Consider the following 22,148-nt stretch of genomic DNA (forward strand, 5'->3'; position numbering starts at 1 on the left):
ATATCTCTTGCCACCTATAGACTCAGTTTTCACTGGTCCAAAAAGGTCGATATGCAGAAGTTCTAACGGCCTTGAGGTTGAGACAACATTCTTTGCCTTGAAAGGGACTTTTGTGAATTTGCCTTTCTGACATGCTTCACAAAGAGCGTCTGAAGCGAACTTCAGATTGGGTAAGCCCCTGACAAGGTTTAGCTTGCTCAGCTGAGAAATCTTTCTCATACTGGCATGCCCTAACCGTCTATGCCATACCCACTGCTCTTCATTAACAGACAGAAGGCACTTCACATTCTGAGCCTCCAACTCAGATAATCTGATCTTATAAATATTGTTCTTCCTCTTGCTGTTAAACAGAACAGAGCCATCGATTTGACTTACAGCCCGCCAGGACTTTTGATTGAATATAACATCATAACCCTTGTCAGCTAATTGACTTATAGACAATAAGTTATGTGTTAAGCCATCTACCAATAACACATTATCAATGCATTGACTACTATCTACACAAATAGTACCAGTACCAACAATTTTACCCTTTTCATTTCCTCCAAAGCCAACTTCGCCTCCAGGCTTAAGTTTCAGCTCTCGGAACATACGCCTTTCTCCCGTCATGTGACGCGAGCATCCACTGTCCAGATACCATGATTGGTGTTTCAATGGAGCTATCAAGGATATCTGCAACATAGATAATCTTGTCCTTAGGTACCCACTTTCTGGGTCCTCTCTTGTTAGTTACCCCAGAGGTTCTGATCACTTTGGGTGTCTCAACATGATATTTTAAAGGAATATTTGCATGATATTTAGTCATAGAGAAGGATCCCTTTTTAAGAGGGTTTTTAGCAACTTTAGCAGGTACAGGATCAGGCAATATGGTACCAGAGGGAACAAAGCATTCATACAAGGATTTAGCTTTAGACACAGAGGGCTCATTTCTAATTGGTTTAGAATAGCCAATGCCATGCATTCCATTTCTGCTTACGCCATAGATCATTGAAGCCATTAAGCTTCTATCCACGCTTTTAGCTAGGAATCTTTGAAAAGACTTTTCATACTTAGATTCATTTCTACAATCAGAGGCATCACAGGCAACAATTTCTTCTAACTTAGCAATCTGGTTCTTAAGCACAGAGTTAGAATTGATCAAGGCATGATTATCATTTTTCAAATCAGAAATAATTTTCTCATGTTCAGAAGGAGTCTTGGAAACAGCAGATAAGTTCTTTTTCAGCTTCTTATGCTTAGACAATAAGGAGTTATACTTATCCATAATATCAGACAATGCATGTTTCAGTTCAGAGGTAGAGAAAGAAGCGAATACCTCATTTTCATCGTCTGAGTTAGGATTTCCTTCTGATTCTGAGTCAGAGTCAACAACTCCCTTTGAATCTGCTTCTTTGTCTTTGACAATAGCCATGAGTCCTTGGACTTCACCATCAGAGTCAACATCCTCTGACTCTGATTCATCAAATGTCACCATCAGACTCTTCTTTGTCTTGAAGTGCTTCTTTGGCTTCTTGTCCTTCTTTAATTTTGGACAGTCACTTTTGTAGTGCCCTGATTCTTTCCACTCAAAGCATGTGACTTCCTTAAGTGAGGACTTCTTCTGACCTGAGGATTCAGACTTTCCTTTTGCCTTTCCAGAGCCTTTGTATTTGCTCTGCCTGTGCTTCCAGATGCGATTGAGTCTCTTGGAGATCAGAGTCAGCTCATCTTCATCAGAATCTTCTGATGCTTCTTCAGATTCCTCTTCTTCAGCTTGAAGAGCTTTTGACTTCTCAACCTTAGCCTTTTCAGATTTAGATTTCAAGGCTATGGACTTTTTCCTCAGATCTTGCATCTCTGAGCGCTTCAGCTCATGGCATTTCAAAATGCTGATGAGTTCTTCTAAACTCATATTCTCAACGTCTCTCGTGAGCTCTATTGAAGTCACTAAAGGCATCCAACTTTCAGGAAGACACCTGATGACCCTTATGACATGATCTTTTGTTGTGTAGCTATTGTTGAGAGGTCGTATGCCAGCTACAAGCAACTGAAATCTGGAGAACATTTCTTCAATGGACTCATTTGGCTCCATGATGAAGGATTCATACTTTTGGATCAAAGACAATGCCTTTGATTCTTTGACTTTCTTGTTTCCTTCATGAGACATCTTCAGAGATTCGAAAATGCCTTTCGCAAACTCACGATCTGTAATCTTCTGGTACTCTTCATAGGAAATAGCACTTAGAAGAATTGCTCTTGCTTTGTGATGTTGTGAGTACAGCTTCTTTTGATCTGCAGTCATCTCTGACCTTGGGATCTTCTTGCCATCTGCATCAACTAGACGCTCGTAGCCATCCACAATAATATCCCAGAGATCTGCATCGAAACCCAGAAAGAAACTTTCCAGTCTATCTTTCCAATATTCGAACCTTTGACCGTCGAACATAGGAGGCTTTGCATTGTAACCATCTCTTTGAGTTTCACTGGTGGTGGCAGCCATTGTTTTTCACACCGGCCTGGATCACTGAACACTGTTAGGTGTGGTAATCAGAACTTGCGCTCTGATACCAATTGAAGGTATGAAAAACGGTAGAAAGGGGGGGTTTGAATAACGTTTTCAGTATAAAACTTCCACCTTAAAGATTTTGACAAATCTTTCGAGAACTTAAGTGCTAAAGATAAGAGATAGAAAAGCACACAAGGATTTTATCCTGGTTCACTTGATAAATCACTCAAGCTACTCCAGTCCACCCGTTAAGGTGATTTCTTCCTTCTTAGAATGAAGGCAATCCACTAATCAGGTAAGAGTTACAACTGCACTTGAAACCTACAAGTGACTAACAATTACACTGACTTAGCTCACACTAAGATTCACTCTCTTAGTCTTCTCTAGGATCCGATCAGCCTTGATCTCCTAAAGGAACTAAACAAACTGTTTATCAAAGAATTGTTTACAAGAGATTTGCTTCTAAAAAGCTAATAGTAAACTCAATGAATTTCAGATGAAAGAAAGCTTAGAAGAATTTAAGTTTGTCTTGCGCGTATGTGAATGCTTCTAGCCGTTTCTTTCAGTCTTCAGCCTCTTTATATACTCCAAGGATTAGGGTTGAGCGTTGCATGGGAAATGCTACTGTTGGAGGGCAGTTCTGGAAAATCCAGCTTCTGCTGTGTCTGAGACTGTTAGGTAGGTCGTCAGGAAGGTACAGTTGCTTTTGTACTTGGATAGCGACTTGACCTTTAAACCTAGGAGACTTCTGATCAGGGGAATGCTTCATATTGGAACTTGTGAAGCCGGTTGATCAGAGTCAGAGGGAAAGCCCAGATCCTCTGATCAATGTTTCTTCTGATTCTGAACTCAGAGGGAAGAACATGGCCTTCAGAGTATCTAGCTTCTGGACAACAGAATTTCACTAATCAGCTTCTAGATCTTCAGAGTCTTCTACACCATCAGAATATCTGAGCCTTCAGTGTTTCTTGGTTATCAGACTTTCTGGATCTTCAGAACTTCTAGTGACTGAGTCCACATCAGAGTTTGTATAACTTCAGAACTTCTGAAGCTTTTCCACTGTTCATACTGAACATGGTGAATGCGAAAGCGTTGCTTGGGTCGCTCTTTATACACAGTGCTTCTGATTTGTGTGAGATTGAGTTGAGGTCAGAGCCTGCAAATAGCACACTCAGAGAAACACGTTAGAGTACCACAATTGTTCATATCAAAAAGGTTAACATGTAATCGTCAAAACATAGAGTTGTACTACTAGATCAAAACTTGATCTTACAAGGTTTACCATTTGATTTTCATCCGAAGAAACTTTCAACACGGAAGTTTGACTCCAGTTTGTTTACATCACTCATGTCAGCAGCATTAGTGAAGAAGGCAAGTTACTGCATTTATATGATTGATTTTGTATATTAAATAAATTCACTTTAATATTATTAATTTTGATCTTTTTTGTTTATTTATTTATTTATTTTCTTTTGCAGAAGAACTTTGAGAACATGAAAGTTCTAATCTTAGATAAGTCAGCACTTTTACAAATACCTGACGTATCTGGTCTCCCAAATTTAGAAACTTTATCATTTAAAAATTGTCTTCATTTAGTTACCATTCACTACTCTGTTGGAAGGCTGGGAAAACTTAAAATCTTATGTGCTCATGGTTGTCCATGCCTTACGAGTTTTCCACCCCTAGAGTTGGCTTCTCTTGAGCAACTTGATCTTTCATCTTGTTGTAGCCTTGAGAGTTTTCCACATGTGGTTGGGTCATTGGGTACACTTAAAATCTTGAATGTTGAAGGCTGTAGTAAGCTTAAGAACTTTTCACCCCTCAAGTTGCCCTCCCTTGAGATACTCAACCTTTCAATTTGTGAAAGCCTTGAGAAATTTCCACCGCTCGAGTTGGCCTCTCTTGTGCAACTCAATCTTTCATATTGTGTAAGGCTTGACAATTTTCCTCCCATGGTTGGGTCATTCCGTAACCTTAAAATCTTGAATTTTGAAGGTTGTCAGATGCTCAAGAACTTTCCACCCCTCGAGTTGGCCTCTCTTGAAAAACTCGATCTTTCAAACTGTAGTAGTCTTGTTAGCTTTCCTCCCGTGGTTGGGTCACTAGGTAAACTTAAAGTGTTTAATTTTAAAGATTGTCCAATGCTCACGAATTTTCCACCCCTTGAGTTGGCCTCTCTTGAAAAACTCCATCTTTTAAATTGTGATAGACTTGTTAGTTTTCCTGCCGTGGTTGGGCCCCTAGGTAAACTTAAGATGTTGAATATTGAAGGTTGTCGGATGCTCAAGAATATCCCACCCCTCGAGTTGACCTCTCTTGAGAACCTTGATATTCGCAATTGTGATAGACTTGTCAGTTTTTCTCCCGTGGTTGGGCCACTAGGTAAACTTAAAAGCATGTATGTTAAAGATTGCAAGAAGCTAAAGAACTTCCCACCCCTTGAGATGACTTCTCTCGAGAAACTCCATATTTTAAGTTGTGATAGTCTTGTCAGTTTTCCTCCCGTGGTTGGGTCCTTGGATAAACTTAAAATCTTGAAGGTTGATGATTGCAGCATGCTAAAGAACTTTCCACCCCTCAAGATGACCTCTCTTGAGGAACTCAATATTTCATTTTGTGAAAGTCTTGAGAGTTTTCCACTTCTGGTTGGATCACTAGGTAAACTTAAAACCTTAAGAAGCTCAAGAATTTTCTAGTACCCCTTGAGATGGCATCTCTTGAGCAACTGAAAATTTCATCTTGTGGAATTGAGAGTTTTCCCCTTGTGGTTGGATCACTAAATAAACTTGAAATGTTGAGTGTTCGACATTGCAAAAAGCTCAAGAATCTTCCACCCCTAGAGTTGCCCTCTATCAAGATACTCGATCTTTCATATTGTTCAAGTCTTGAGAGTTTTCCAGAAATATTAGGAAACATGAAAAATATAATACGATTTGAGTTGGAAAAAACTCCTATAAGAAAATTTCCATTTTCATTTCAAAATCTTACTGGGCTTGTACAATTACATCTGGAGAATTGTGGAATTGTTGAGATACCAAGTAGCATTGTCCTGATGCCAGAACTGAATAGACTTTTGATCAAGGGAGGGGGGTGGCTATTCCCAAAACAGGAAGGGAGTGAAGAAAAAGTGACCCAGATGCAGACTTCTAAAGTAAAATATATTCAACTCTCTAGGTGCAACCTTCTAGATGAATCTTTGGCAATCGGACTAGCGTGGTTTTCTAACGTGAGAGAATTACTCCTATTTTCCTGTGAAATCACAATTATTCCTGAATGCATTAAAGAATGCCACTTTTTATGGAGGCTTGACTTGGACTGGTGTGATCAACTTCAAGAAATTAAAGAGCTTCCGCCAAACTTAGAAACTTTCTCTGCACGGAGTTGCACATCCTTGACTTCCTCAAGTAGAAGAAAGTTAATGAACCAGGACACCAGGTAATGATTTAATTTCTTTGTTTTTCTTTGAATCTACTTGATTTGGTAATTAGTAATGCTATAAATTAAACCCTAAACTACAGGAAGTGCATGACGCTGGTAACACCTTATTTTGCGTGCCAAGCCTAGAAGGAGGAAGGTTTCCAATGTGGTTTGAGCACAAGACACGGACCAGGGATCTGTCATTTTCTTTTTGGTTTCGTAACAACTTCCCTGACAACATGCTTCTATGTCTTGCTTCTCCACTTCAGGGAGAGATGTCTTATGAAGTACACTTTTCATTCGAATTCCAGGAAGAAATCTATTTTCCCATTAAGAGTTCGGTTATCTTGCAGAAGGATCATACATGTATTGTTCATATGTCAATGGAAAAAAATAGTGGCTGTGATATGGAAGTACTTTCAGAAAATGAGTGGTACCATGCCAAGGTTATGATAATATTCACAAATTTGGATGGAGAGCAAATGAGCTTATACGCAGAGCAAATGAGCATGGATATTGGAATCCATTTATTGAAAGAGAAAAGTAGCATCGAGGATATTCAATTCACCAATCCTTGTGCAGATAGATATTTAGGCATGAAGTTGCCACCAGTTCCTCATCATCGCACTTACACATCCACATGGAAAAAAGGGAAGGGGGTCGGCTCTTCCAACTCTAAGACACCACCATAGAGTCATACTATGCCTACAACATGAGTTATTGAAGTAAGTATATCAATCATTTTACAGAAAGTTGCTTTCTTGAAAAACCACGTACCTCTTACCCATATCCGTACATGGTACCTGTACCATACTCGTATCAGTGCAACATAGAACTGGAACGATGGTTCATTGAATTCTTTTATTACAAAGAGGTTTAAAGTTGTCTTTTTCTGAATCATTTTAGAATTTCATTGAGTTTGACATAAAATGGATTTAATTGTAGCAATTCAATGTCTGTTCTGTTTGGATTATTATTTAAGGAATTACATTTTTCACACCTATCCCTCATATTTTATTTTGACCTTAACCAATCTTTAGGTTCCATTGCATGTTGGGGCAAAGTGCCATGAGTGGAGAACCAATGAAGGTGGGGCACATCGGCGTTTAACACCCCCGTGGAGAGGATTATTAAGTTTAGCCCTCTGCCTCTAGGAGATTGATTACAATCTGGTGGTTTCAGATTCAATCATCTTAAGGTTGATTAGTCACACTGCTATTGATGTAGGTGAACCTGTATTGTGGCATTCCTTTCTCCTAGTGTAATGGATGCATAGGTAAGTCAATGGAGGATAGAGTTATCAATAGATTGGCTTGTTTTCACCATAAAATTCACATTGTGGATTCGGACTATGATTTTTTATCATTAAAGTCAGTTAAAAATAAATTTGACTAACAAGAGTTGTAGGGACTAGTTTTATATAATACAACTATGACTATTGAAAATAAAACAATATATGTTAAATGAACAAGATGGATTTCATGTATTCACAACTCAATCTGAACTCATTAGAGAATCCCGCTTTATTTTTATGCTTATGTTGGGTGATTAAAAGGAAGTTGAGGAAATTAGAGAGTCCTCCAAGCTTAAAAACTTTGTTTCCATTAAACTGCGAATCCTTGACTTCCTTGAGCAAAAGCATGTTACTGAGTCAGGCTTTCATTTGTTTTGTTTTTAATGTGTTTGATTTGATCATTTTGATTCGATTTAGTGTTGCTAAACTTATATGAATTATTTATGACCAATAGGAACACCATGAGGCTTGAAAAAACAGGTTTCGTTTACCAATGCATGCAAGGACAGTGAATTTCTTTCTGGTTTCGGAACAAGTTCCCTGCCGTAGCTATGTATGTTGTCTCTCAATTGTCATGGAATGATTCTAAATCTCCTGTAAGAGTGATCATCAATGGCAATCCATTTTTCTATATGATGCTGAGAACGAAGTAATCGGCAGCCGGAAACATATTGTCTACATCTTTTTCCTACTCAGCTGGAGAAAGCACTTTCAGGAAATAAGTGCAACCATGCTGAGGTTGACTTAGGATCCCATTCCAGAAATGTGGAATTCATATTTGAAAGGGAAAAGTAGCACGGAGGATATTCTATTCACTAATCCGGAGAATGACATTAATGCTGAGCAAACTCTTTAAAACACTGCTCAGAGTCATTACTCTCAAGCATTGATTCTGATGTGGATAATTGTTAATGGGATCAACTCTACCAATTCTTAGGCTCTATCATGCAATTGTGGTATTATGGTATGTCTACAAAGATAACTTATGCACATTATGTTCAGCTGTTTCATTAGATGTTTTGGTAATTACTTTATTTTATAATAACAATATTTTTACATTATTTAATGATTAAATTTAATAACTTCAACTCTAGACCAAATTCTGATTCTTCCTTCCTTGTTCCATGTGGAGCATCAGAGAGGAAGTCTGAGAACTAGATCTTGCTACTGTGGTTGGGCAACAGTCCAACAGAGACTGCTGCTGCTCATATTGGTCCTATTTTGTAAATAACAATTTTCAGCCATTACAGTGTTCCATTTTGCATATTTTCCTATTCTCCTCCACTTTCCTGGTCTAAGTTAAATCTATTATTTTATGCATTCATGATGATACTTTTTTGATGGCAACTAATACTAGCTATCTTGAATTTTTGCCTAGTTTTAATAATTGTTAACACTCAGCATTAGTTTTCTAAAACATTTTCTCATGAAAGTAATTTCTTTCTTGAAATTTAATTTATCAATGCTGGTAAATGAGAGCCTTGGTTGGTCTCTTGAGAAAGCTGACAAAAATCTAGCTAGTTTAAATGCATGGCACAAAAAAAATTCATCATTATTCATTGTTGGATCAGGTCAATACGGTTTACTTCATAAATATCATTCTGTCAAAAATAGCAAAATAATATCTCTTGCAATTGCAAAAGATAATTTTGAACAGTTTGGGTTTTCTTGATTAGTATGTTCCTGTTCTACCTGTTACAATGTGAACTGAGTATGTTCTGAATTCTGATTCTACTGATTAGCATGTTATTAATAAGCTATTAGTATGGGGTTTCTTCATGAATTTGGGCTTCCTTTAGATTAGCATGTACTGATTCTACTGATTAGTGTACTAATCAACTGAGTAGCTAACTAATCCTGTCATCCCTGTAGGAGAGATGGAAGAATAGATTGGGTTTCTAGAGAGGTTGCTACCAGACTGGATCCGAAAGAAATTGGTTTCTTATGAAGATACATTATGTACTGGTGCCTCTCTTTCTATTTCTTGTTGATTAGATAGTCAATCTAGGGATGTGACATAATGTGAGTCAGACCATAAAAGCTTTGAACATGTGTTTGTACTTTTTTGTAATGATTTATATACCAGGCTGCAGCCTATTACTATCATGGTTTCATTATTGATGAGGGGAATATTGAGAAATCTCATGGGATGGCTGTAGCTGCTTTGCAAGCAGCAGATGAATATTTTCATATTCATTTTTTGTTGCCAAGCACAATAAACTATGTTTCATACAAGTGTCTCTGCCCTTTATTTGATTCAAATTGTGAATCACTTTGTATTTGGCTTCCCTGTGATCTTGAGTTTTGTATAGTATCTAACCTTTAAAAAAAATTCCTTAGTTTCACCTCTGGAAAAAATATGATTTTTTCCTTACCATATTCATTATAATTTGGGTTAAAATTGGTAACAATTTTCTAATCTCCCATTGGCTATCAAGTATTATAATGAGAATGTGTGTATGTGTGTGGATAGATAGGCTTGCAATATTTTAGCGATGTCTTATCTTATAATTATTTTCTAGAATTACTAATAAACTGCAGGAAAGGTTATTGCCAACATCTAACATACCTAAAAAAATATAATAGTTTTAGGACATGCTGACATGAGCTGTGGTTGCATATGAAATTATCATCTATCATTCGTAATGTACTCCCATTTTCGTCCTTTTTCTCTGTCATTAACTAATAAACATGAAGGGAAGAAACATGAATGGTTTATATATTTCTAATAGTCCCCTTCACGCAAGAGTTTTGGGCTTGAAGTGTGAATGATGTATAGACTCACTTAAGTTTTTGCTGAAATTCAATCTTCTGTTATTTTTGGAAGAGTGGAGATGGCAAGAGTGTCTCTAAACCAGAGGCCCTCCTTCATTTTGAGATAGATTGAGTGGTAAGTTTAATTTATTTTGTTTTTTAAAATACATGTGTTAACCATTTTTACAAGAGTTTTAATATTTTTTTAAGAACATTTATCAGTCATGGTTCCTTGAGAAATTTCATTGGCCATTGTTTTGATGTACTTATCATTATTTTAGTGTAGAATCTATTGTTGGTCTTATGCTGTATTATCATGACTCATCTAATTGGCACTCATGGTGCAGAAACCCACCACTTCAGAGGACCATAAAACATCTCTAAAAAATTCCTAAAGATACTTCAAGCAAGGTGTCAAAAATTATTCTTATGAGGTAAGCTTATCCAGAATGCATGAGTAAATCGTTGCATAACTGCAATTGCATAATTATTCATGGTTAACAAACAAGAAGAGGACTATAAGAACATATGTTGTAATATTTTCATTACAGTATCATGGAAACAGCACCAACATTGCCTGATTTTTCCTTGGCCTTGAAACCAGATGATTATAAAATTCCTCCAGTGGACTACTGTTGGAGAACAGAGAACATAAAAGGTGGAGAAACTCATCCTAAACATCTCAAACCTCAAAGAAATGTTGGCCTGCTTGAAAGATGCCAGTCAAAGAAGGGTGTTTTTCCATTTCTTGTCAATAACAACAATAAATTAGATCATTCGTGTTTTTTCTCCCTGCCTTCTGTTACTTCACATGTTCATTTCTTCTCTATCCCATCTTTTTTAATGTGATTGGGATGTCCTCTTCAACATATGTATAGATGCTAATGAGCCAGCTGATCTCCTTGCCGGGATGGGTACGCGTTTGAATTACGGCTGTATAGAGCTTGCTGATCCTTCTGATAGCATTGTGGCGTCTCTGTTTAGAGACGTTTTAGCCTTATAGTTTGTCGTTTTTATTTTCCCATTTACCAATTTTTTTTTCTCTACCCCATAATATTTGAAGGATGCCCTGCAAATGTAAATTGATCACTGAGGGGAAAGAAAGGGTCTCCCTGCATATACCAATATTAAAGGCAGTCGCATCATCGATTTGTTAAACAAAATTTGTGCAAGTGATCTGAAATTCTGTAAAATTGACTTATGCATTGAAGAGAGGAGTATTAACTTCAAGTCTTCAAGTTAATTTATAACATAAATATATTAATTTAAGAGTTAATACAAGAATATAAGTGTGAGTGCGCCAAAAGGTGGCTCGTCTTGCACATCCTCTATTTTTACTAACTTCCCAGATAATGACTTCTCTTCCGACTTGTCAACTTCATAGGACTTAACTTGACTCATGGTAATATCTTCTACATTGGCAAAAGAAAAAGGTAAACAACCATACAATTTTTTCAATTTTTCTGCATTCTGATATGTTTCGCACTTTAAAGTGCGTAGTTAACGCACTTCCAATACTTAAAAGCAAATTTACAATTTAGTATAAATGCACTTTAAAGTGCGTGCTAACGGTAGCAGAAACTAACTGAAAGGAACGCGAGCAGTACCTTGACCAGAGGCGACAACGGCGATAGCGAAGGTGATGGGCGACAATGATGGCGATGGCGGACCCCAAGGGCGGATGACGGTGGCGACCGGAGCAAGGACGCAGTGGAAATGGATGATGAGGAGGAGGATGAGTTTGGAGAGAGAAATTAAGGATAAGGGGAGGTGTTGGTGAAGAAGAAGAAAGATGAGAGGAGGTATGAAAGGGGTGGTGGAAGGAAAGGAATGGAAAGGAAAAGGTTTTAAGGGGTAGTTTTGTCTTTTTGCCATTTTAAGGGGGGGTGGAGTTAGATGACAGGGGTGAGAATAACAATTACCTTAACTTAGTCACATGACACTTCTTTCTTCATTTTTTTTTTAACATTTTTTTTCTTTTATTTTGTAAAATTAAAATAATTATAATACTAATAGTAATGACACTGTCATTCTTTACCAAATCAAACATACATCCTCATAAGGACGTAAGAGAAATTAAATTCTCGCTCTAACGCAAGTCGGAGTTTGGTGACCTTCCTTCCTACGACGAAGCGTCGTTTTTGAACTTTTCAGAAAAACAAACGAATCTAACGATATCGTTTCAAAATACATCATGACAAAGATTATCTCATCTAACATGAGTCATAGACATATATTCTTATATAAAACACACAAGACACAATAAACACATAGCTTAATAACATTTATCACCATCAAACCGTTAAATAACTAGTTAGTTAATCGCATAAATTATCTGGGGTCTTACAAAAATAAATACATTAATTAAGTTCACATGTTTTCTTAATAAACTTAATTGTTTCAATGGAGTCTTATTTTTATCCCTATTCTTTTCGGGTTACTTTATCAGTTATTTATATTTAGAGTAAAGTACACTCACCCCTCTTAAGATTTGTTAGAATTACACTCCACCCCATTCTTGTCTAAAATCTACACCCCACCCCATTTTATATAGATGCAAATTTAGTGACGAAAAATATTCTTCATTAATAATTAGTTATTATTTAAATTGTTAATCAATAATTTCAAAAAATATTTTCAATATAATCCAATAAATTTAAAAATGAAAACATCAAAGTCCTCCTCATTCTCTCAATCGCGGTCTTCCTCCGTAAATTCACAATGCAAAGTCTGCAATAGCACACCCGACCGGTTTACAAACCATATCTCGAACATAGGGAAACATGGTTGTGTTTTCATATTTGGTAATAATTCAATTTTAATCAAAATAATCTCTTTATACCTCAAATTTTGAAAATTGGATTGTAGACCCAAAAAGCAAGACAAATGGGTGAAACTTACTCTTATATTTACTCTTATATTTATTAGTTCTCTTCTACATTTCTTTTTTAATTTTCCAAGATATTACCACAATCAACAACTTTAAAATTAATCCCTTGAAACTTGAAGATCACATTAAATAGTTAGACCGGAATCTGTTTGTCCAGACGCACACTTCCATATTTCTTAAAGTGAATCTCAATTAAGTTGAGTGGTTAGAGCCAACACACAACTCAACACACAAATTATTTTTCTAATCCAAAAGAAGGTACGCGTGGTAACATAAGTCTACATCACCGCGTTCTCTGTTTTCTTATTGTAAAGTTTTTGCAGGACTTGACTTTGAGGCCTGCGCTCCAAACCTTAAATAAAACAATGAAGAATGTCGATTCATTGTTGAACTGCAGAGCAAACAAAGTGTCATGGCTTCCAGTAAACGCTCTTCCTTCACCAATGGATTCACCTACGATGTTTTCCTCAGTTACAGAGGAACAGACAGTCGCCATGCTTTCACTGTCAATCTCTACAAAGCCCTTCTTGTTAGAGGAATCCACGCCTTCATTCACGATGAAGAGCTTGAGAAACAGGGTGAAATCACACCACAAGTTCCCAAGGCCATCGAACAGTCCAGGATAGCCTTCGTGGTCTTCTCCAAGGATTATGCTTCTTCTTCATTTTGCTTAGACGAGCTTGTGCATATCTCTGAGCATGTCAAGGCAAAGGGTCGGTTGGTTTTGCCGGTTTTTTATGATGTTGACCCTTCTGATGTGCTATATCAGAGAGGAAGTTATGGTGAAGCATTTTCCAGGCATGATGAGATGTTCAAGGATGATAAGGAGAAAGTGCAGAAATGGAGGGATGCTCTGCATCAAGCAGCTTACTTGTCTGCTAGCTACCATTTCAAACATGGGTACCCTTCTTCCCTTACTATTCTTTTTAAACCTTTTAGCTTCCCCAGATAAAAATTTCATTTGTTCACTGGTTTATTGTTTACATTTGAGGTTAAAGTTTTAATCTTGAATTGGATATCAATCAGTTTCAATTGCAATGATGTAAAGAACTTTCAATGTATGATTGTGATGAATGTGGTATTGCTTTGCATAAACTTCTCTTATTGGGCAGGGATGGAGATGAGCGTGAGTTTATTGAAAGGATTGTCAAAGTGGTCTCTAGTAGGATTAATCGGCTTCCTTTACATGTTGCGGATTACCCGGTTGGTTTGGAGTCTCGATTGCAAGAAGTTTGCTCGTTTTTGGATGTTGGATCTGATCATAGAGTCCTCACGGTAGGGATTTGGGGGATGGGCGGAATAGGTAAGACAACCCTTGCTCGAGCAGTTTCCAATTTGGTTGGTGATCACTTTGAAGGTTTAAGTTATTTGGATAATGTGAGAGAAGTTTCAAGTAAGCATGGGTTAGTACATCTCCAAAAGAAGCTCCTTCTTGACATGCTTGGCAAGAAGGATTTTCTTTTTGAAAGTGTCTATGAAGGAGCTTCTGTCATAAAGACGATGATCCACCGAAAGAAAGTCCTTTTGATTGTAGATGATGTGGACAGTATAGAGCAATTGAGGGCTTTGGTTGGAGGACCTGAATGGTTTGGTTCTGGTAGCCGAGTTATCATTACAACTCGGGACAAACATTTGCTTGTACATCAAGGGGCTGATAAAATATACGAGGCAAGAGAGTTAAATTTCACTGAGTCTCTTGAATTGCTTAGGTGGAATGCTTTTAGATATGGCAATGTTGATCCAAGTTACACAGAAGTTTTAAACCAAGTTGTAGCTTATGCTTCTGGCCATCCGTTGGCTTTGGAAGTAATAGGTTCCAACATGTTCAAAAAAAGTGTGGCGGAATGGACATCAGCATTAAATCGGTTAAAAAGGATTCCTCACAAAGGTATTCAGAGCATGCTCAAAGTAAGCTATGATTATTTGGGGGAAGATGAGAAAAGAGTCTTTCTTGACATTGCTTGCTGCTTCAAAGGATATGATTTGACTGAGGTTGAAGATATACTTCGTGCTCATCATGGTTACAACATGAAACATCATATTGGAGTGTTGATTGAAAAATCTCTCCTAAGTGTTAGTTCAGATGGTAAGGTAACACTACATCCCTTGCTAGAGGACATGGGTAAAGAAATTGTCCGCCAGGAATCACCGGCAGAGCCAGGGAGACGCAGTAGATTATGGTTCTCTGAAGATATAGTTCAAGTTTTAGAAGAAAATATGGTAATATTAATGTGGATGGTTTATTGTTCATCTTTAACCTTGATTAGTCTCTTTTTGGATATTATATGATCACTTCATTCTTATTTTTTTCACTTTGAAATATGTAATTTTCTCTAAATATTTCGGTTGAAATTTTACAAGTATACATCTATTGTGGTTGATTTGTGCTTTTTGTGTTAAAAGGGAACTAGTTCTATTGAAATCATACATCTGGATTTCCCCTTCATGCAAGAAGTAGAATGGGATGGAAAGGCCTTCAAGAAGATGAAAAAACTCAAAACACTTATTATTAAAAAATGTCATTTCTCCAAAGCTCCCATTCATCTTCCTAATAGTTTAAGAGTGTTGGAATGGTGGAGATATCCTTCAGAAGAGTTACCATCCGACTTTCATGCAAAGAAACTCGCCATATTGAAGCCGGCCAAGTTACTTAAGGAAAGTGTAAGTTCTTCCCCCTGGTCTTGTATATTCAAGATTATTCGATTGATTATTCTTACTTTCTTTTTTTCTTTCTTACAAGTTCATAAATCTTGGATATTTAAATTTGACTATGGTCAATGTATGGCACAGATACATGATGTACCGTATGTCCCAAATTTAGAAAAATATAAAATTTCTTAGTCTGAGAATTTGATTTGAAATTCACAATTCTGTTGGAGTCCTGGAAAAATCAAACTGGATGCTAAGGGATGTAGCAAGCTTTGGATTTTTCTATTGATTCAGATTTGCTCAAGTCTTGAGATATTTAAGAAATATTAGGAAATATGGAAAATCTAATTGAGAGTTATTTTGAGTTAACTTTACAATTTTTGCCATTTTCATTTCCTAATCTTTCTCAAACTTCGAACATTAACTACTGCTGGAACTTAGAATGTTCATGAGTGGCGTTGTCATGTTACCAGAAATCCAGCTGTTGAAGTTTTATAGATGTAATGGGTTGCAAACAGGATGGATGTTGCCAGAACTTGTATTGCAGTTGTCTTGTGCCTTCTAAAGTTGTGTACTTGATGTATGAAGTAGAACATACAAAAACAAGTTTCAAGTGTTCTTTTAGCTGCGGCAGAAAATTATTTGCACCTTCCTTAAAACATAGGTTTAGGTAACAAAGTAAAGCCTAATTCATAGGGTGCATCAAATCAAGTAGTTAAAAGCTGAGAGTCAAGACTGAATGAAAATGGTACTGAAAAGAAAAACTATTGAGAAGAATCAGTGTGAAACTGTATTTGGAAATTGATAATTTATAGATGACCGTTAAATTATTTAGCCGCAGTAACTAATTGTATATTTTTTTGTTAGAGTTGGTTTGTTAGTTGGAATTGAAATCCAGACCACACGTGTAATTTTGATTTTCTGGTCGGTTAATACAATTGAGTTTATTGTCTCACCTCCTTCTCCCTTAACACGCTCATTACTTTGTATTTTTCCTTTTGCTCTCTTTTCATGCAATTCTCACGAAGCATCTAACACAAACACTATCCCGAGTATCTTTCAATACTAAATCTGACTGACATATGTGGTTTTTGTTTAGGGGCGGACCTTACCGAAGGTTCCTGAAGTTCCACGGGATTATCTGAGGGTTTCTCCACTGACGTTGCGTATTTTGCAAAGAGTATTTCTAGGGGAGAAGGCATGGAGACCTTTTGACCTATTGCAGGCTTTACCAAGCTTTCTTGAAGTTTTGCAGACTTCTCAGAGGGTTCCTCAACTTACGTTGCACACTTGGCTTTTTCAAACCAAGACAGTGTGGAGACATTTTGTCCTTTTGCACGCTCTAGAGAGTGTTCCTGTAATTTTGCAGACTTCTCAGGTGGTTCCTAATGTTAATTTGCAGACTTCACAGAGGATTTTTCAAGTTGAGACGGTGTGTACACATGTTGGTTTGCAGACTTCAGTGAGCATTCCCGGAGTTATACCAACTTTTGTCATGGTTCCTGAAGTTATGTTGCAGACTTCAATGCGAGCTGAGATGGTGTGGAGACTTGTTGGCCTTGCATCAACTGTAGTTGGCCTGTTTTGTCATGCACTGAGCCCTTCTCTCAAACGTTTAATTGGTGGATGGAACTTTTTCAAGCTCTTTCTTTACTGTGTGCTATCCTTTGTTGTCTGTGTAACCATATTGTTTGCCAAGCAGTTCTCACTCTTACGGAAGCCAGGTCAGCTTAAAAACTATGTGATCTTTGCAGTTTTGATGATCATGTCAGTGTACTCATTCTTATATGACAAAGCTGTGGACGGGAAACCAGAAATAAAGAGCTTGGTTTCTAATGCTGCCTTTGCTTTAGTGTCACTGAGCTTGTCCAAACTGGTTAAATCTGGATATGAGATTGGTATATTCGCTTATTTCCTGACCTGCTTTACCATTCAACTGGTGACCATTAACTGGGCGCTTATTTTGGTTGCCATAATCTTTGGTTGTCCACTCTTTGTTATGCATTCCTCTTCACATTCCACCCAAAATGATGGTGATGGAGGTCATGTTATTCCTTTCTCTTTGGATTCCCGACCAAATGTTGGACGTGGTGGTCAACATCATGTCGTAGACATGCCACGTGAAGAAAGGGAATTACAGCAAAGAACAAACAGTTTAAGAAGTTCTGTAGCATTGTAGAGAATTCAGATTTATGGAACCATATGGATTATGGAGTTGAAGCAGCAATTCAAAAGTGTCTTAATGTGAGATATTTGTTCCTGAAGAATTTTGGTTCTTGATGTTTAGTCTCAGAGCAAAAGCCTTAATGAGTTCATTCGTCTTTAGAGCTTTGTGTATACCCTTTTCTGTTTGTGCTTTGTAAATAACAGGGAATTGTCTGTGCCTTTTTGGTTCCAAAGGAATTTAGGGAATTGTGAATGTCTTTTTGGTATAGTTGTGTTATACTGGAGAACAAGGCATGTGTAAATAGACTTTATTTTAGTGATAGATTTCAAGTTCAGCCTCCTCATCAATGGCGCTGAACAATTCTGTTTTGTATATCTATGTTTTTCAGCAAGATCGACGAACCTAACACTTCTTTATGATCTACTGTGCGAACTTGAGAGCACAATGGAATCCAAGTTGAGATTTTATGGCAGGTAAGCAGCATTGGAATCGCAACAGAATCCTATCCTCCCATTCTTCCCCACAAAGGATCATTAATTACTGAGTAGTTTCATTTCCCTTTCAAATGAGAAATGGTGCATTTGATTAAATGTTGTATGCCAGATACTCGGCTAGCTTTCGGAGTAGAGAAGGTACCTTTGTGTGACTGTAACTTTTATTGCAGTTTTTTTATCAATGGCATTGCCCACAAAATGTTTTAGGGAGAACACTAACCTATTCTAGTTATGATCAGTCATTCTAAGTGGACTGCTTATAGGTGCGTGTGTGCATGCTTTTCTTTTCATTTTCTTTATTTTTGCGGTTGTTTTGATGCTGTAAGACTAATGTATTTCATATTCATATTTGCTACTCTGTTTTTCACATACTTGTATGGTTATCTCTACATCTGTTTAAGCTAATTTAGTTAATCGTTTATCGATTAAATTGCACTAGTTACGTCCCAAAATGATGCCCAACTCATTTAACCTAAAATTATTTTGCTGTCAAAGTAATTCAGTTTGAGCTTTGAAAAATCTCCCGCAGTATATTTTGGTTTCTTAGTTCTTACAAATGTTGACAATTTTAAGAGAATAACTTTGGTTTCTTAACTCTTACAAATGATGACAATTTTCATTCAATAGTTTCTTTTAAATGTAATTTTATTTTAGTATCTTAAACAAAATGCCTCACAGTGCTAGTCATGCACTTCTCAATTGTATGGAAGCTTTGACAATCCAATTTGCTTCTCCACTAGGTTTGCACATCATAGGAACATATTCTATTTCATTTAAGCAGTGGTTATTGAACATGCTAGAAGAACTTCCAGAAGATGCTTTGCAGATGCTATTTTCATTAGTTTGGGCAATATGGAAGAGGAGGAATGTTTGGGTCTTTGGTTCATTCAGGATGGATGAGATGCAGGTGATTCACTCTGCTGCTATGGTGCAACAGCATGATCAAATGCAGTCACAGCCATAACAGCGAGTGCAACAACAAATCTGCTGGAAACCACCGAGATTCGTTTATGTTAAGGGTAATATTAAGGCATCTGTTAAGGAGAATAAGTGTACTGGGCTGGGGTGTAAATGTAATCTTCAGAAATGAGAAAGAGGAAGTTCTTGCTGCCGCTTCAAGATTAAGACCAGTTTTTTATGTTACATTGCAGAATCATGGGTTGTGCTTAACTTTGGCTATGGAGGATCTAGTCTTCCGGGACACTGAAATTGAGACTGATTGCCTCAACTTATGTCACGCATGAATTGAAGAACACCTCACACAATCTATTTAGATTTTCTGGTGGGAGAGTGCAGATCTTTTGTGGTCACATTTTCATCCATGTTTTTTTCTCCACTGCAGAAGAACAACTAATTAATAGTGTGGCTGACTTTGTGGCAAATTTAGCTTTTGATTTCCCCTAATAATGTTTGGGTTGAAGATGATTCCCATGGGTCATCCTTTTTTATTTTACATGATGTAAGATTGGCAGGAGATTCAGGACATTAATTTGATTATATCTAACCTTTAAAAAATATTTTGTCCCTTTCTTAACAATCAAAACAAGGAACATAATCCCCGAATGTTAGCTCAAGTGGGGTAAGAGCTAGGTGACATATAGATTGAATGAGGGAGGTCCAGGGATAATTGCATGGAGGGTCCAATTTATCTTTCCGATGTGCCAAAAAATCAAGGGATATAATCAAACTCTAGGTTTTGTGTACGAATCCTCCAGCTTGCTAAAGTTGGAATTTTTAATAATGCCATTGCCACATCAGCAGCTTACATGGCATGCCATGTTGGATGCTGATTGTGCAATTGACGGCCATGTGGGGGTTGACTTGACATGTCAGATTGTTAGTTGACCAAAACTGACTTCGAGGCTAGCGTGACTGATGATTTACACATTATAAACCTATTTTCACCTTCCATGGACTAAAAAGTAGGGGTGACAATATGGGTTGGTGGGTCGGGCTTGGCCCAACCCGCCAAAATACGGGTTGGGTTGGGCTGACCCACTTTTGGCATTTGGGTTCAAAGTCTCAACCCAACCCATATGTTGGCGGGACGGCGGATTGGCGGGCTAGCCCACTTAGAAAATGTAGTGAAATAAAAAAAAATATGCAGTGAGGAATTTTAAGAAATCTTTCACTTTTCATATGTTGGTACATGAAAAAAATTAAAATTATACTTGTTCTTTATATTTAAAGGTTATGAGTTCAACGAGAAAGTCTCACCAATAACAATACCGGTAAAGTATTATCATGCGTTGTTATTAAAAGTTGTAATTGTAACCTCAGTAGCAACTATCAAGTGTAAGCGTCAATAACTTTCACCAAATCATTGGTAAATGTCATTTTTTCTTTGACAAACACTCACTTAATATTACTTACCATCAATAGATGTGTTTTACAATCATCAACAAGAGTTTACTTCAGCCAATAATAGTCAACCAACAATTATAAACGATATTGTTGAGCAGTCATGAAGGTTTTAGATAAAACATAACCTACAAACAAGAGTCACTGCTTATATAGGTGAATCCGTGAAATAGATTTCAAAATAGTATTTTTTTTAGTTTAGGTATGCCGTAATATATGCGCCTTACAATAATCTACTTAAAGAATAAAAATAGAAAGAAATTTTAAAAAATTTCTAAAATAAAAAGTGAAAAATGGGTTGGCGGGCTGACCCAACCCAACCCGTCATTAATCCGCCAAAATACTGGTTGACCACTTTTAAATTTGGGTTCAAAATCCCAACCCAACCCGTCAAAAAAGGTGGGTCAAACGGGCTGACCCAGCGGGCCAAACCCATTTTGCCACCCCTACTAACAAGTGCGTGTCCAAATTTTTCAATGACCCATTGTATATTTATCTTATAGTTATATGTGTTACGTAACTAGAATTGGTTCAAGTGGTACATGTCTGATTTTCCTTAAGAAAAGTCCTACCTCTATTAGAAGAGTTATCTCCATCGTAATATAAATGTTCTCGGCTCTGACATAATTATTTCCCATAGATATACATAACTAGGATAGTTGCCCGTTTCCGTGCGATGCACGGACGAGCGATTTTACAATTTAATACAATGAACTCAATTTATTAAGATAAACAAATTAATGAGTAGGTTAGAAATAGGGGTTGGAGATGGAGGTCCAGGGTTCGAACCCTGAGGAGGAGCATTTGTAATTACTAACCACTAACATTTGCTTAAAAAAATAAACAAATTAATTTATATACTAATAATTTGTAATTTTTTCAATTATATATAGTTTAAATGACCATTAAAAAAATTTGGGTTAAATAATCCATATCCTAGGTGGACCAATCACATTTAAGATAAGTGAAATATAATTTTTATATTTTATTTATTTATAATTTTATTGGTTCATTGAGATGCACGAAGATTCAATTTAATTATCCATTTTTTTTATAAATTATTAACTTAAGCTTTTTTATTCCTTTAAAAAAAATTAAATAAATAATTTACAAAAAAGATGTGAAGACTGCAGTAGTCATCTTTTATTTGTAAGAAGAAAATGATAACACGTTGATAAAGAGATATTACATTGAATTTTTAATGTTCCATAATGTTCAACGCCACTTTAACAAAGTAGCTGGTTATTTAGCAGTTGCAAGTTGCAACCCACAATTGTGGTCTTGATATATTGCTTTGACATTGGTCATCATATACAGCAGTTTACTCCTCATTCGTCCACGTCAAAAGCCTTCTTACACTCCTCCCTAATCACATATTGGATATAACTTTTCTAAAAAAATAGTAAAATAAATATAGATAAAAATAGTGAAATAAATATTGAAAAATAAGAAATTCAATATGTAATAGAATGTTCCAATAGATGGGTACCAGGCTTCAATTCTATCAATTCACAGGGCTGGAACCCATCAATTCTCTGAGAAAGTATGTATCTGAATCTTTAGTAGAGCTATATGAACTCCAAAACATAATTAATCAGAAGCATCTTCTTGATATCCTCCTCGATCTCCCTCTCCAA

At 36.7% G+C, this 22,148-nt stretch overlaps 2 protein-coding genes across 6 annotated transcripts; both read left to right on the top strand.

The window, feature by feature from the left end:
* Positions 1-2,191: 2,191 nt before the first annotated feature.
* On the top strand, positions 2,192-11,112 carry LOC130738576 (probable disease resistance protein RPP1). 5 transcript variants are annotated; one of them, XM_057590614.1, is made up of 8 exons: positions 2,192-5,920; positions 6,004-6,627; positions 6,943-7,178; positions 7,651-8,160; positions 9,069-9,155; positions 10,024-10,086; positions 10,298-10,384; positions 10,555-11,112. In XM_057590614.1, exon 1 carries the CDS (start codon positions 3,979-3,981, stop codon positions 5,179-5,181), a length of 1,203 nt encoding a protein of 400 aa, XP_057446597.1. In that variant the 5' UTR covers positions 2,192-3,978; the 3' UTR covers positions 5,182-5,920; positions 6,004-6,627; positions 6,943-7,178; positions 7,651-8,160; positions 9,069-9,155; positions 10,024-10,086; positions 10,298-10,384; positions 10,555-11,112. The 5 variants fall into 5 exon arrangements, with proteins under 5 accessions (XP_057446597.1, XP_057446596.1, XP_057446595.1 ...); XM_057590613.1 differs by having other exon boundaries at positions 10,024-10,384; positions 10,502-11,112; XM_057590612.1 differs by having other exon boundaries at positions 10,024-10,384.
* Positions 11,113-13,160: 2,048 nt separating this feature from the next.
* Positions 13,161-18,519, top strand: LOC130738574 (disease resistance protein Roq1-like). Its single transcript, XM_057590609.1, has 4 exons — positions 13,161-13,740; positions 13,953-15,060; positions 15,244-15,501; positions 16,589-18,519. The coding sequence occupies exons 1-4, from the start codon at positions 13,253-13,255 to the stop codon at positions 17,666-17,668; spliced, it is 2,934 nt and encodes a 977-aa protein (XP_057446592.1). The 5' UTR covers positions 13,161-13,252; the 3' UTR covers positions 17,669-18,519.
* Positions 18,520-22,148: the final 3,629 nt, after the last annotated feature.

Source organism: Lotus japonicus, chromosome 2, assembly GCF_012489685.1.
Source record: "Lotus japonicus ecotype B-129 chromosome 2, LjGifu_v1.2".
NCBI classification, from domain to species: Eukaryota; Viridiplantae; Streptophyta; class Magnoliopsida; order Fabales; family Fabaceae; genus Lotus; species Lotus japonicus.

Coding starts and splice junctions, on each gene's coding strand:
- LOC130738576 (XM_057590613.1), top strand. CDS start 3,979: ATGAAAGTTCTAATCTTAGATAAGTCAGCACTTTTACAAATACCTGAC.
- LOC130738574 (XM_057590609.1), top strand. CDS start 13,253: ATGGCTTCCAGTAAACGCTCTTCCTTCACCAATGGATTCACCTACGAT. Junction 15,061..15,243: donor AAGTTTTAGAAGAAAATATG/GTAATATTAATG, acceptor TTGTGTTAAAAG/GGAACTAGTTCTATTGAAAT. Junction 15,502..16,588: donor CCAAGTTACTTAAGGAAAGT/GTAAGTTCTTCC, acceptor GTTTTTGTTTAG/GGGCGGACCTTACCGAAGGT.